The sequence below is a fragment of the Ovis canadensis genome, chromosome 2, assembly GCF_042477335.2.
Source record: "Ovis canadensis isolate MfBH-ARS-UI-01 breed Bighorn chromosome 2, ARS-UI_OviCan_v2, whole genome shotgun sequence".
NCBI classification, from domain to species: Eukaryota; Metazoa; Chordata; class Mammalia; order Artiodactyla; family Bovidae; genus Ovis; species Ovis canadensis.
Genome location: NC_091246.1, coordinates 112,156,134 through 112,172,153, shown reverse-complemented (window position 1 = coordinate 112,172,153; position 16,020 = coordinate 112,156,134). Strand labels below are relative to the sequence as shown.

The window sequence follows — 16,020 nt, the reverse complement described above, 5'->3', positions numbered from 1 at the left end:
GTCAAAGTGTGTCTAGGAGTTTCTCCGGAGCTGCTGTGGGTGCGGTGGGGTCAGTTCGGTTTCAGGCGGTCCCTTGCTCCAGCTTGCGCCTGTTCTCTGTGGGCCCCTGCAAAGCTCAGTTGGCGCTACCGGCAGGGCTTTCACCTGGTGCACCCGTCACATCCAGAGCAGTTCTGTCTTCTCTATTTTGGCTCCCTCTGTTTGCAAGTCTCTTCTTCAGTGTCTAACTCCCACCCTGACACAAGAGGCGAAGGTTGTCACTTACTTAGGCTCACTTGCTCAGTTGTGTTGTGGGGAGGGAGGGACACTGCAAACAAATACCACTGGCGTGTGTGGGGAGTGCTCGCAGTGTATGCACCACGGGGTTTGCCCCTGCTCAGGGCAGTGTATGCCTTCGGGGTCTACACTGCCCAGGCTCCAGGGTGACCCAGATAAAGATCTTAATGACCTGGATAACATAACCATGATGGTGTGATCACTCACCTAGAGTCAGACATCCTGGAATGCAAAGTCAGGTGGGCTTTAGGAAGCATCACTATGAACAAAGCTAGTGGAGGTGATGATGGAATTCCAGTTGAGCTATTTCAAATCCTGAAAGATGATGCTGTGAAAGTGCTGCACTCAATATGCCAGCAAATTTGGATAACTCAGCAGTGGCCACAGGACTGGAAAATGTCAGTTTTCATTCCAATCCCTAACAAAGGCAAATTGCACTCATCTCACACACTAGCAAAGTAATGCTCAAAATTCTCCAAGCCAGGCTTTAAGAATACATGAACTTCCAGATGTTCAAGCTGGATTTAGAAAAGGCAGAAGAACCAGAGATCAAATTGTCAACATTCATTGGATCATTGAAAAAGCAAGTGGGTTCAAGAAAAACATCTAATTCTGGTTTACTGACTACACCAAAGCCTTTGACTACATGGATCACAACAAACTGTGGAAAATTCTTCAAGAGATGGGAATACCAGACCACCTAACCTGCCTCCTGAGAAATCTGTACGCAGGTCAGGAAGCAACAGTTAGAACTGGACATGGAACAACAGACTGGTTCCAAAGAGGGAAAGAGGTACATCAAGGCTGCATATTGTCACCCTGCTTAATTAACTTATGTGCAGAGTACATCATGAGAAATGCTGGACTGGAGGAACCACAAACTGGAATCAAGATTGCCAGGAGAAATATCAATAACCTCAGATATGCAGATGACACCATCCTTACGGCAGAAAGTAAAGAACTAAAGAGCCTCTTGATGAAAGTGAAAGAGGAGAGTGAAAAAGAATGCTTAAAACTCAACATTCAGAAAACTAAGATCATGGCATCCAGTCCCATCACTTCATGGGAAATAGCTTGGGAAACAGTGGAAACAGTGTCAGACTTTATTTTGGGGGGCTCCAAAATCACTGCAGATGGTGACTGCAGCCATGAAATTAAAAGACACTTGCTCCTTGGAAGAAAAGCTATGACCAACCTAGACAGCATATTAAAAAGCAGAGACATTACTTTGCCAACAAAGGTCCATCTAGTCAAAGGTATGGTTTTTCCAGTGGTCATGTATGGATGTGAGGGTTGGACTATAAAGAAATCTGAGCGCCAAAGAATTGATGCTTTTGAACTGTGGTTTTGGAGAAGACTCTTGAGAGTCCCTTGGACTACAAGGAGATCCAACCAGTCCATCCTAAAGGAAATAAGTCCTGAATGTTCATTGGAAGGACAGAGGCTGAAGCTGAAACTCCAATACCTTGGCCACCTGATGTGAAGAACTGACTCGTGTTAAAAGATCCTGATGCTGGGGAAGATTGAAGGTGGGAGGAGAAGGGGACAACAGAGGATGAGATGGTTGGATGGCATCACCGACTCAATGGACATGAGTTTGGGTAAACTCCGGGAGTTGGTGGTGGACAGGGAGGCCTGGCGTGCTGCAGTCCATGGGGTCACAAAGAGTCAGACACGACTGAGCAACTGAACTGAAATGAACTGATACACACACAAACATACACACTGCATCTTCTTTATCCATTCCTCTGTTGATGGACACTTTAGTTTTCCCATGTCTTGGGTATTGTGAATAGTGCTGCTATGAACATTGAGCTGACCTGTATTTTCTTGAATTACAGATCTGCCTGGATATATGCCCAGGAGTGGGATTGCAGGATCATGCGGTAGCTCTATTTTTAGCTTTTTGAGAAACCTCCATACTGTTCTCCCTCTTGATTGTACCAATTTACATTCCCACTAACAGTGTAGGAGGCTTCCTTTTTTTCCATACCCTCACGAACACATATTATTTGTAGACTTTTTGATAGCCATTCTCACTGGTCTGAGGTGTTATCGCATTGCAGTTTTTATTTCCCTTTCTCTGATAATTAATGATGATAAGCATCTTTCCATGTGCTTCTGGGCCATCTGTCTGTGTTCTTTAGAGAAATGTCTACTTAGGTCTTCTGTTCATTTTTCCATTGGGTTGTTTCTGTTGTTGTTATTGAGTGCATGAGCTGTCTGTATGTTTTGCAAATTATGTCCTTGTGGTTGCAATGTTTGCAAATATTTTGTCCCATTTTGTAGACTGTCTTTTCATTTTGTTTATGGTTTCCTTGGCTGTGCAAAAGCTTGTAAATTTGATTAGGTCCCATTTACTTTTGCTTTTATTTCTATTGCCTTGGGAGACTGACCTAGGAAAACATTGGTGCGATTTATGCCAGAGTGTTTCGCCTATGTTCTGTTCTAGGAGTTTTATGGTATCATGTCTTATAAGTCTTTAAGCCATTTTGAGTCTTATTTGTTCCAGTTCTGTGGAATATGTCATAGATAATTTGACAGGAATCACATTAAACTTGTAAATTGCTGTGGTTAGTCTTGCCATTTTAACAATATTAATTCTTCCAATCCAAGAGTATGCGCTATCTTTCCATTTCTTTGAATCATCTTCAATCCTTTACCATTGTTTTATAGTTCTGAGCATATGCCTTTTACCTATTTGGTCTTGTTTATTCTTAAGTATTAACTTTTTAAATGTGATTTTAAAAGGATTTTTTTTTAAACTTTCTGATAGCTCATTGTTAGCTTAAAGAAATGCAACCAATTTCTGCATGTTAATCATATCCTGCTACCTTGCTGTCTGCTACCCTGCTGAATTCATTTATCAGTCCTATTAGTTTTTGTGTGGAGTTTTTAGGGTTTTCTACATACAACATCATGTCTTCTGCATATAATGACTGTTTATCTCTTCCCTTTCAATCTGGAGACCTTTCATTTCTTTTTCTTATGATTGCTGTGAAGAGGACTTGAGTAATGGAAAAATCTTAACTTTGATATACTTGAATTTATCAATCTTTCCTTTATAATGAGTACTTTAAGAGTTGCTTAACAATTCTTCCCTACCGTGAGTTTGCTTCTGAAAACTTTTTATTTTTCATGTTAATATTTTGCCTGGAATTGATCTTTGCATGGAGCAAATCAGGGTCCAATGTCCTTCCTCCCTCCATCTCGCTCTTCCTTATTTCCTTCCCTCCCTCCCTTCTGCTCCTTCCTCTCTTCTTTGCTGTATTAGATACGCTGTCCCAGCACCAATTATTTAAGAGACTCTTCTCTACAACCCAGAAGTGACACTTCTATGAATTTCAAATATCCATATACAGATGAATCTGTTTCTATCTGTCCTGTTCCACTGGCCTACTGATTTTTCTCTGCACTGTAACCTCATATTTTAATCACTATAATTTTATAATAAATCTTGACATCTGGAACAACTAGCCTCTCTTTTTATTTCTAAAAGTCTCTTCACTATATCCAGCCTTTTCTATTTTTATATAAGTTCAACAATGACCTTATCAAATTCAGATTTAGACTGTGATTGCACTAAATCGATAGATGTATCAGGTAGGAACTGACATTTTTATCCTGTTGAGTCTTCTAATTCATGAATGTGGTACTCTATTACTTTCATTTTTCTGACTCTTGATAATATTTTACAATTTCCCCCTTGGAGGATTACATATCTTTTGTTGCTTAATATTTTAAATGCTATTAAAAATAGAACCTTTTATTTTCTATATTTTTCTTGATGATACACAGAAATATAATTTACTATTTTTTTTAATCTAGGAGCCTAAGATCATTTATTCTAAAAATCTCAGTTGTGGGGGGTTTCCTATGCACATAAGGGTTCTATCTGTGAAAAATGATTTTCCTTCTTTTCAAAACTTCCAATTTTCTTATATTATTGCACCAAGACCCCCCACCCAGTAAAATTCTGAAGAGAAATGAGAATAGCTGGCATCCAGTTTATCTCTTCATTTATTTATGTCTTTTAAAATTTCTCTGTGATATTTTGTACTTCTCGGGGTATAAAGCTGTTTACATACTTTGTCAGATGTATCTCTAAAGTATTTAAAATAATTTATGCAATTTAAATGGGCGATTTAAAAATTCAATTTCTGACTGTGGCTAGCATATTGGAAACCAGTCAGTTTTGGTTTATTGAGCTCAGATCCTGCATTCTTTCCAAATTCATGTATTAGTTCTAGCAACTACTTTGTAGATCCAATCATGTTCTCTACATGGAGAATCTTGCTACTTGTTAAAAAAAATAGTTATATTTCTTCCTTGCAATCTGGATTATTTCTATTTTCTCTAGTGTCTTATTGTGCTAACTGAAAACTTGCAGCACAATGTCAAATGGAAACAAACATTACAATTTTCATCACATATCATGTTAGCTGTGGCCTTTTTCATAGATTTCCTTTATCGAGTTAAGAAAATTCCCTTGTATTTCTAGATGCTTAGATTTCTTATTAAGAATACGTGGTGCATTTTCTCAAATACTCTTTCTGAGACTATTCAGATAACCATTCAATGCACTTTTAAAATTTTGTGTCTTTGTATGTTCCATGGTGTGTTTTCTTCATAGTTTTTCTGCATGAGGTTTGTTGAGTTTTTTGAATCTCTCTCTCTACAGTTTCAATCAAACTTGGAAAATTTTCAGCCTCTCTTCTAATGTTTTTTAGTATCTCCTCCTTTTCTCTTCTCCAGATATTCCAGTTAGACATAGTTAGGCCACTTGGATGTGTTCCAAAGCTCCCTGCTGCTCTTACCATTACTGCTATTACTTTCTTGGCTTTATCACTAGAAACCTAGCTTCTACTGCCATGTTTTCCTTCCTTTGCGATGTCTAACCTGACATTCATTCTCTTCGGGGTATTTTTCATGTGACAAGTGTAGGTTTCATCTTTAAGGTTTTCATTGGGTCTTTTATTTCTTCCAGATCTACTTTTGAACACAGGTAATAGAGTCATAATAACTATTTTCTTCTTTTAAAGTCTATTTATTTAATTTGGCTGTGGTGATCTTTGTTGCTGTACACAGGCTATCTCAAGTCGCAGGGCGTGGGGCCTCCCCTCTGGCTGTGGTGTGCGGGTTCCAGGTGCAGCGGCTCCCCCTGTGGAGCACAGGCTCTAGGGCACATAGGCTTCAGCAGCTGCGGCTTGCAGGCTCTGGAGTGTGGGCTCAGGAGCTGTGGCGCACAGTTCCAGGTGCTCATCTTCCAAGACCAGGATTGAAGCCATGCCTCCTGCACTGGCAGGTGGACATCCGACCACTGGACCACCAGGAAAGCCCAATAACTATGTTCTAATTGAAATCTCTGAAGTAACTATAGTTTACATGCAGTTTAAAGACGTAGAGATCCTAGGTACATTTTATTCAGTTACACCAAATGTTAGCATTTTGTAAAACTATGGTACAAACGATATCACAACCAGGAATATTGGCATTGACATAATCCATCTCTTTTTCAAATTTCCCCAAATTTCTCATCTACCAACTGTGTATATCTGTGTACCTAGTTCTCCAATTTCATCACATATATGTTCATGTATTCATCACCAGAGTCAAAATAAAGAACAGTCCCATCACCACAAGCATCCACCAACTTCCCTTTTTGTAAACACACTCATTCCTGCTCCCTGACAAACACTGATGATCTTCTCTAAGTTTTTGTTCCTTTGGAAATATTATGCAAATGGAATCATATAGTAACTAACATTTTGAAATTGGCTTTTTAAAAAAATTGACATAATTCTCTGAAGAGTCATCCAAGTTGTTCTGTATATCAATAGCGTTCCTATCATTGCTGGGTAGTATTCCCATGAGGTAGATGTACAGTTTTATTTAAACACTCACCTGCTGAAGAAACTCTGGGTTGTTTACAGATTTTGGCTATAGCAAATAAATCTGCTATGAGCAGTTCTGTACATGTTTTTGAGAAAATGTATGTTTTTATGGTTCCTTGGATAAATGCCTGATATATCTGGGTCAGTTGCATAGTAGGTAGATGTAGCTTCATAAGAGACTGCCAAATTTACATTCCTTCAACAGGATATCTACAGTCTGGTTTCTGTGCACCCTCATCAGCATTTGCTGGTGTCTCTACTTTTTATTTATTTGCCTCTGATAGGTGTGTGGCGTGACATCTCATTGACAATTTGCATTTCCAACAGCTAAGGATTTTAAGCCCCTTTTCATGTATATATTTGATATTTGTATATTCTCTCCGGTGAAATATCTATCATGTCTTCTACCTACTTCTAATTAGACTGATTTTACTGTTGAGTTTTGAGAGTTCTTTATATATTCTAGATATTAGTCCTCTGTTGGACCATAGTTTTCTTGCAGTGTCTTTGTCTGGTTTTAGTACCAGGATAATGGTAGCTTTGTAAATTAATTTGGGAGCATTCTGTCTTCAACTTTTTGGAATAATTCAAAATAATTAGATTTCCTTTAGATGTTTGCTACAATTCTCTGTGACACCGCATGGTTCTCAACTTGTTTGCTGGCAGCTTTTAAAGTGATGAATTCAGCTTTACTCCTAGTGACTGCTCTCTTCTGCTGTCTCTTTTTTCTTGATTTGTTGTTGGTTGGTTGCTTTTTTTCTAGAAATTAGTCCACTTCTAGGTCAACTTTTTGGCATCTAACTGCTTACAAGCAGTCCCTCATGATTTTTTGTGTCTCTGTGGTATCAGTTACTACTTCTCTTTCACTTCTTTTTTGGGTCCTCTCTTATCCTTGGTGAGTCTGGCCAGAGGTTTGTTAATTTTATTATTTCAAAAAAAAAAACCAAACAAACAAAAAACCAGAAAACAGCTCTTGCTTTTATTGAATTTTTCTATTATTTGTTTTATATTTTGTATTTACCCTCTGATCTTTATTATTTCCTTCCTTCTGATGATTTTAGGTTTTGTTATTCTTTTTCTAATTCTTTTAGGTGGTAGGTTAGGTTGTTTACTTGGGATTTTTCTTACTTGTTGATGAAGGCCTCTATTGCTATGAACTGCCCTCTTAAGACTGCTTTTGTTTCATCCCAAATATATTTATATGGCTATCACTGTCTCAAGGTGTTATTAAGTTTCCCAACTTCACTATTCAACCACTGGGTTATTCTTCACGTAATCATTTTTTCTTGTTTCTCTTTCTGTGATTTTGTTTTTGTGCTGTTGTGTTCAGAAAAGCTTACTGAAATGACTTCTATCCTCTTTAATTTGTTCAGGCTTCTTTTATGCCCTGGTATGTTGTCTATCCTAGACAACTGTTCCATGTGCACTTGAAAAAACATGGGTTCTGTTGCTTGGGGATGTAATCTCCTTTAAAGTCTAACTGTGCTATTGTTTCATTTAGAATCTCTGTTGTTTTATTTTCTGCTTGGAAGTTCTGTCTGTTGAATGTCAGTGGAGTGTTAACATCACCTACTATTATTGTAGTCTTGTCAATTTTTCCCTTTAAGTCCCTCGATACTGGTTTTATGTACTTAGGCTCTCCTATGGGAGGGGGGCATTTATGTTAAATAATGTAATATCTTCTTCTTGTATTGATTAGCTTAGGATTATATAGTGTCCTTTATCTTTATGACCTTTAAATTCTGCTTTGTCTAATGTGATTATTGCCACTCTCACTTTCATGTCATTTCCATTTGCAAGAAATATCATTTCCATCCCATGATTTATATCTGATGCAGCTTGCTGTACACCAGAAACACAATATTGTAAATCAACAATATTTCAATTTTAAAAAACAAGTATGTTTACTTTCCAAATATTGGGGGATTTTACTGCTTCTCACTGCTTCTCTGTGTGACTCTCTCTATTCTGAAACTCTGTAGTGCACATTCTGGCTGCTTCCTCTCTCTAAATCCTAGCTTCTAGACTTTCAATTTAGGGAGATTCCTGAGTTATTTTTATGAGTCCCCTTTAACGGGTTATTTGTATGACCTCCATCCTATTTTTATACAGTAATTTTGGGCAATCACAGGGTTTAATCATTTGTTTCCTCTTGTTGTCTGTTACCCACTGTCTGAGAAGCACTGCTTCACAGCTTTTGTCCAGTGTTTAAGTTATTAAAGGTGGCAAGGGAAATCTCCTGTCTTTTACTTATGGCCAGCAGTAGAGTCAAAATTAATTTTTATCCATTCATCAGACATCCTAATTATTTACATAATTTGGGATGACAATTATTTTCTTTTAGCCCACTGAAGGTACCATTTCACTGTTTCACTGCTACTGTTGAAAAGCCAAGAGTTGGTCTTTAACATTCTTTTGAAGTGTAGTATGTCTTTTTATTTTCAACTTCTTTTGATTCTTCTTGTCTTCTATTTTACACGTTTACTTCGAAGACACCATCCTTACCCTATCCTCCTTGAAATTCACTATTCATCTGCAATCTGTGGATCAGAGTTTTCCAATAGTTCAGAAAAATGCTCAGCCTTTCTCTCTATGAATAACTTTACCCCTTTGTTTTTTCTAGGACTCTAATCAAACATACATTAAACATTCTCACTGAATTTCTTTCCTTCTCTGGTATACATTCCGTCTTTTTCTATGTGTGCTTTATTATGGATAATTGCTTCCAGTTTGTTAATTCTCTTTCCTGTCATGTATACTGTGCTGCTAAGCATGTTCACTCACTTTCAAAACTTTGATTATTGTATTTTTCATTTAAATGAATTCTATTTGGTGCTTCAAATCTACATCACTTTTTAAACACAGTAAGTATAGTTGTTTTACAACACATCTCTGATAATTCCAAATCTAAAGTCTGTGCATATCCTGTTCCTGTAATTTCCCACTTACATTGCCTTAATTTCTTTACCATTATATCCTTAACTCTGTATTCACTGCTCTTACATTTTTATTTGTTTTACAAGACACAAAGTAAACATGCCTTCCTTCAGAGAGCCACTGGAATGGCTTCTGCTAGGTCCATGGACCACTACCAGTTGGGAACCACCTCAAACTATGTTTGAGTCTAAATTCCCTAATCCACCCAAATTTTGGTGCTCAAGATAGAAAAGCAATCGAGGGCTAGTCTGTGGCTATAACTTTAAGGATCTCTGGTCCTTTTCTCCAGGATCTCTGGTCCTTTTCTCTTCTCTTCTGACAGTCCCTGAGTTTGGGGGGTCTCCTTGAGCTTTCTGGAGCCTCACCTTGACATGGAATTTTCTACAGGATCCTCCAACATGATGGTTACTTGGCCTAACTTTTGCCCCTTTAATCTATGAGTCTGATCTACCCAAGAGTATGGCACTGGACATATGCTCCAGTGCCCACTTTCTCTTAAACATTGTACTCATCTCTGGGGTTGAGGCTTTCTCCAAAGTGCTGGCCTTTCAATTCATCATCTTACCTCACTTGGTTTCAAGTATATATGAAACACACACATACATAAGTAGTCTTGAAAGATCCATCAAAAAAGTTATAAAGGGTAGAGTACATGCTAATTGATGGATAAAAAGCCAACTTTATTTAGCATTTAAAACTTTTTTTGAATCAGTTGTTTAGTTGCTCAGCTGTGTCTGACTCTTTGCGACCCCATGGACTGCAGCATGCGAGGCTTCCTTGTCCATCACCAACTCCCAGAGTTTGCTCAAACTCATGTTCATTAAGTAGATGATGCCATCCAACCATCTCATCCTCTGTCATCCCCATCTCCTCCTGCCTTCAATCTTTTCCAGCATCAGGGTCTTTTCCAATGAGTCAGTTCTTCCCATCAAGTAGGCAAAGTACTGCAGCTTCAGCTTCACCAGCAGCCCTTCCAATGAATATCCAGGACTGATTTCCTTGAGGACAGACTGGCTGGATCTCCTTGCAGTCCAAGGGACTCTCAAGAGTCTTTTCCAACACACAGTTCAAAAGCATTAATTGTTCAGCACTCAGTTTTCTTTATGGTACAACTCTCACATCTATACAGGACTACTGGAAAAACCATGGTTTTGACTATACAGACCTTTGCTGTCTAGGTTGGTCATAGCTTTTCTTCCAAGGAGCAAGCATCTTTTCATTTCATGGCTGCAGTCACCGTCTGCAGTGATTGTGAAGCCCAAGAAAATAAAGTTTATCACTGTTTCCATTGTTTTCCCATCTATTTGCCATGAAGTGATGGGACTGGATGCTATGATCTTCGTTTTCTGAATGTTGAATTTTAAGCCAACTTTTTCACTTTCCTCTTTTACTTTCCTTAAGAAGTTCTTTATTTTCTCTTCACTTTATGCCATAAAGGTAGTGTCATCTGCATATCTGAGGTTATTGATTATTTTTCCTGGCATTCTTGATTCCAGCTTCTGCTTCATCCACCTGGCATTTCACATGAGGTATTCTGCATTTAAGTTAAATAAGCAAGGCGACAATATACAGCCTTCATGTACTCCTCTCCCAATATGGAACCAGTCTGTTGTTCCACGTCCGGTTCTAACCATTGCTTCTTGACCTGAATACAGGTTTTGCAGGAGGCAGGTAAGGTAGTCTGAATTCCTATCTCTTTAAAAACTTTCCAGTTTGTTGTGATCCACAAGTCAAAGGCGTTAGCATAGTCAATGCAGCAGATGTTTTTCTGGCATTCTCTTGCTTTTTCTATGATCCAATGGATATTGGCATTTTGATCTCTGGTTCCTCTGCCTTTTCTAAATCCAGCTTGAACATCTGGAAGTTCTCGGCTCACATACTTTTGAAGCCTGGCTTGGAGAATTTTGAGCATTACTTTGCTAGTGTGTGAGATGGGGAAACAGTGGAAACAGTGTCAGATTATTTTTTTGGCTACAAAATTACTGCAGATGGTGACTGCAACCATGAAATTAAAAGACACTCCTTGGAAGGAAAGTTATGACCAACCTAGATAGCATATTCAAAAGCAGAGACATTGCTTTGCCAACAAAGGTCCGTCTAGACAAGGCTATGGTTTTTCCAGTGATTGTGTATGGATGCGAGACTTGGACTGTGAAGAAGAAAGCTGAGCGCCGAAGAATTGATGCTTTTGAACTGTGGTGTTGGAGAAGACTCTTGAGAGTCCCTTGGACTGCAAGGAGATCCAACCAGTCCATTCTGAAGATCAGTCCTGGGTGTTCTTTGGAAGGAATGATGCTAAAGCTGAAACTCCAATACTTTGGCCACCTCATGTGAAGAGTTGACTCATTGGAAAAGACTCTGATGCTGGGAGGGATTGGGGGCAGGAGGAGAAGAGGACGACAGAGGATGAGATGGCTGGATGGTATCACCAACTCGATGGACATGAGTTTGAGTGAACTCTGGGAGTTGGTGATGGACAGGGAGGCCTGGCGTGCTGCGATTCATGTGTTCACAAAGAGTCGGACACGACTGAGCAACTGAACTGAACTGAGAAGCATGCATGTGATTTTTTAAACAGAGGTAAATTAGAATAGTGTGGCATTCCCAGAAACAGGACATTTCCATAGAGTTCTTTTATGTACTGATGCTAAGTATACTGCTTCCTATTGAATCTATTTCTTTTCACTCTTTAGAGGAGATAAATTTTAAAAGAATGTGTAACTAACAGCACAGGGTAAAGACAGGAAATGATCTGACTGTAGTCATCTATATAAGTGAATTTATTCATGTGACAATGCAGTGCCTTTGGATGTGAAATATAGGTAATAATAAATTATTCTGACAGCTATTGCTTGCTCTATCATTCTATGAATCTACAGATGCTTCAACACTTCTATAACACCTGCAGCAGACCATACTTAACAATAAAAACCCTCTTTCCCACTGGTACAGACATTTCTGTAATAACAGCCTATATCCACTCACTACCAACTGACTGAAGATGCCACATATCCTATTCATTATTCCCATAGATGACATCTTTTGAAACATGACTAAACAACTCTTTCTACTGTGTTATACTACCACTTGCTTTTTGAGGTTAGGTTAAGAATTTAAAACTACTCACACACAAATCATTCTCATCATTCATGATTGTAGAGAATTAAGTATAGAATTCAGGTATTCTTCTATTGAAAAAAAAAAAGGAAATCTTCAGGTAAAATGATCAAGAGTATTGTAAGTTCTTTGTAAAAGCACCTTATTGAATATAGTGCTAATAAATAAAAGATAACCAACAGTGTACTTCAGGTCGATAATAAAAATTTAATAGTAACATCATAAAATAAACAAACATATAAAAATCAAATATTTAGTTCTGGATGTTAGAAATAATATACATAATAAATTCAGCTGAGTACTGATAGTGCCGCAAGATAAGATTTTATGGTTCAAATTATATATCAATCAGACTGTTTTGTTCTCAGGGTTTCCAATATTCTGCTTTTATTACAAAAAGCATCTGAACTTCAGACATCTCTAATGATGTATTATTACCTGGCATACTGCCACTGAAGCTGTGTGACCACTGTCTTAATGATCTAACTAAATCTTCTTAAAATGTAATTAAAAGAGGTGAACATTTCCCCACTTTGGAATACTAGTTAACAAAACTGTCACAGTGTCAAAATAAAAATGATTCCTTTCTCCTTTTGCATTTCAATTAAAAAGCACATGCATGAGAGAAAGTTGAAAACAAAAAGGGCAACTTTATGCTATATGCTAGGTCAGTGCTCAAGTCCACAGACTAAGTTTAAAGGTAAACTTCCTGGTTCTGGTCCTCAAGTAAAAATGGAACTAATGAACCAACTTCATAATTATCAGGAAATACATGTTAGCTATTCTTTCATAATCAAATCTTCCAGTGATTTGTAAGACTCTTTCGGTATCCTGTTTTGGTTGAGCTAGTTCAGGAGACACACTGGTTGAAAAAGGATTGAGAAAATATGTTTTAAGGTTGGAAGGTTCATCTTTGAAAAATAAAGATTTAAATATAGCCCTTGAAAGGTTATTTAACCCAGAATTGCTGGATATGACAAGTAGACAGAAAAAAAGAATCATGTTTAAATGCATAAATGAAAAACTGTTGGTAGCTTTTTCAAAACAGAAGTAATTCTTCCAACTCAAAGACATCTGCTGAAAGTCAAAGTTACCCTGCTACATGATTCATCTTCTTCAAAGCCATTGAGTCAAGTCAGAATCACTCTGTCTTAGAACTTTGGTTGGATGACTTACACATTCTGTAAGAAGTAACTATAACTCAACAAACAAAATAGATATAAAACTAGAATCTTAATTGAAAAATGGCATGTTTCTCCATCATTTTCATATAGTCAGCATGCCCATCTGAAATGTAATATTTCATTTGTAAACACTGCTACATTTCCCACTGAAGCTTGTTATTCTGATGAACCAAAATTTAAATGCTTTCATTCAGTTGATGGTTAATGAAAGTTCTGAAGATTATTCATCATTATCTGTAGAAAAAGGAAAAAAAAAACTCACTCACTGAAAATCAAACTCTGTGTATTTACTTGGTAAAAAAGTCATTTTTTGGTCATGCTAAAGAAAAAGAGCCTTAATGTATGGAGTTTTTATTATAATATCACACACTCCTTATAAAACATGCAAACAATACAATAAAGAATTAAGTGGGAAGCAAAAATCACCTATAAGCCAAAGACAACCAAGGCTAATAATTTTATATAAAACTATCCAGACTGCTTTACTCTGCATACACAAATATGCTTTAAAAAATTACAACAATGCAGTTGTGAGACACAACTTTTTGCCTTTAAAACACATAACGGATGAAAAGATGGATAAATAAGTGATAAAGGAAGATTATAAAATGCTAATGGCAGAATCTAGGTGGTGGACATATGTGAGGTAACTGTAAAACTGTTTCAACGTTTTCGTATCATAAAAATTTTACAATAGAGCACTGAAAAAGAATAAATTATGGGTAAGTTTCATGACAGTTTCAATGTAGTACTTTTTAGATATAGTGTATTTAAATTAACCATTTGTGTTTAAAGACATTGTGGTTATCTCCAATTTTTCATTAGCCTAAAAAACACTAAGGAATAAATTAAACAGACTGTTTAATTTAACCTGAAGGATGAAGAGTCTGAATATGAACAGAGCTAGTTTGATAGTCTCCACAGATTCACTCAAATGTGATCATTTTTCTGGCCTCATGCCATTAACTTCCCCATGCCATATGGAAAGGGCCCCATGAGATCCAAATATTGTGAAAGTTACTCAGCATGCTTTCAGTCTATTATAGGACTGTTTCATAAAATGGAGTTCACGATCTCAAATAAGTCAAGAATATACAAGTGTCAGATAATGTTTATATTTTCATTTCGATAAAAATAATTATTTATATATAGAAAAAAAAACACATGTTCCATAACAGTAATTCACAATGGACAGACATTTTCAAAGACTAAGATGAGTTTTTCACTGAGGTCTATGGACTTAGATTCTTGGAGTCTGAAAAAGTATTTTCCTTTTTAGAGGAATTCACATGTTATTTCAGTTGGAGGAACACTATCATAGTTTGCTCTTTTTAAGAATCGCTGGACATTTTTCCTTGTTTCAATTCCAGGAAATACTGTCCTCTGAGTAACTGACACATTTTGTCTCAAGTAATTAATTAGGCTAATTAATTAGGTTTCCTGCTTTGCTACCAAGATCAGCACCAAACTGGTGCTGATTATTATTTTCCCAAATTGTAGAGATTCTTTGACTATGAGCTTGTGTTTCTACTTCAACTTGGCTTAATATTATATTGCTTGCACTCATTTGCCTAATATGTTGACTTTTCCAAACACTTGTTTTTAACTTAATTTCATCTTCTCTATGTATGTATGTATATATATGTATGTACACACAGTGCACTATATATAATGTAGTCAAATCTTTTTGTGAGCAAGATGGAATATAAATAAATCTTATGAAAATTTCTATGGCCAAATTAAGCATCAACATTTTAAATCCTCAACTTCTGTCTACAAATCATACCTTTAAAGTAATATTAATTTTGACAAATTTTTAGAAATGAATTCTTGTCCAAAACGGGCTTCCCTTGTGGCTCAGCTGGTAAAGAGTCTACCCACAATGCAGGAAACCTGGGTTAGGAAGATCCCCTGGGGAAGGGAAAGGCTACCCACTGTATAGCACATGGGGTCGCAGAGAGCTGGACACGACTGAGCTACTTTCACTTTCATGTTCAAAATATTCAAAATCAGTTTATAAACACACTGTAACAATTAGGCTCATTACTGCATGGGAAGATACTTAAAAAGACCACATATTATTTATTTTGATTACCTACTTTATTTACTAAACTTGATTGCAAGTAACTTTAAGCTTTTCTCAAAAAATTGAAAGCTCTCAGAATGGATGTGTATCAAGAAAGACAATCAAAAGAATATGGTATATAAGATGTCAGGGAATTTATGAAAGAGAAGTTTCAAGACATTTTGTGTAATGGAGTATCTTCATTAGAATAAGTCTGTATCTCTGCTTCGAAGACAGTAAACATTTATTTGGATAAGTACGTTCTTGTATTTTTTCCCCAAAGTGGTATTATTGTCCATTGACTTCTTTTTTTTAATAAAGAAGAGATCCCTTAAATTTCTATTGACAGGTTCCATAGCAACCACTGTGAGTATGAAACATGATTCTGCTTGTGCCTGTCTATCCGTGATAATTCTTAACTACTACATAATCAGGCACACAGGTAGCACGAACTGTTATAAAGGAAGTTGGTTTACATTCAATTGGTTCCTTGCCGCTAATGGCCTGGCAGTTACTCTGTGGGCTTATGAAGAAAAGTAAGAAAATG

At 37.0% G+C, this 16,020-nt stretch overlaps 1 protein-coding gene across 9 annotated transcripts in view; it reads right to left on the bottom strand.

The window, feature by feature from the left end:
• Positions 1–12,411: 12,411 nt before the first annotated feature.
• The window catches only part of NEK1 (NIMA related kinase 1), a 124,866-nt gene continuing 121,257 nt past the window's right edge, over positions 12,412–16,020 (bottom strand). For all 9 annotated transcript variants that reach the window (XR_011254436.1, XR_011254438.1, XR_011254437.1 and 6 more), the window contains one exon: positions 12,412–13,642. Coding sequence is in view for 6 of the 9 variants with exons in the window: in XM_069576788.1 (XP_069432889.1) it covers positions 13,629–13,642 (14 nt within the window). In the remaining 3 variants the exon portion in view is untranslated. The remainder of the gene's footprint in view (positions 13,643–16,020) is intronic.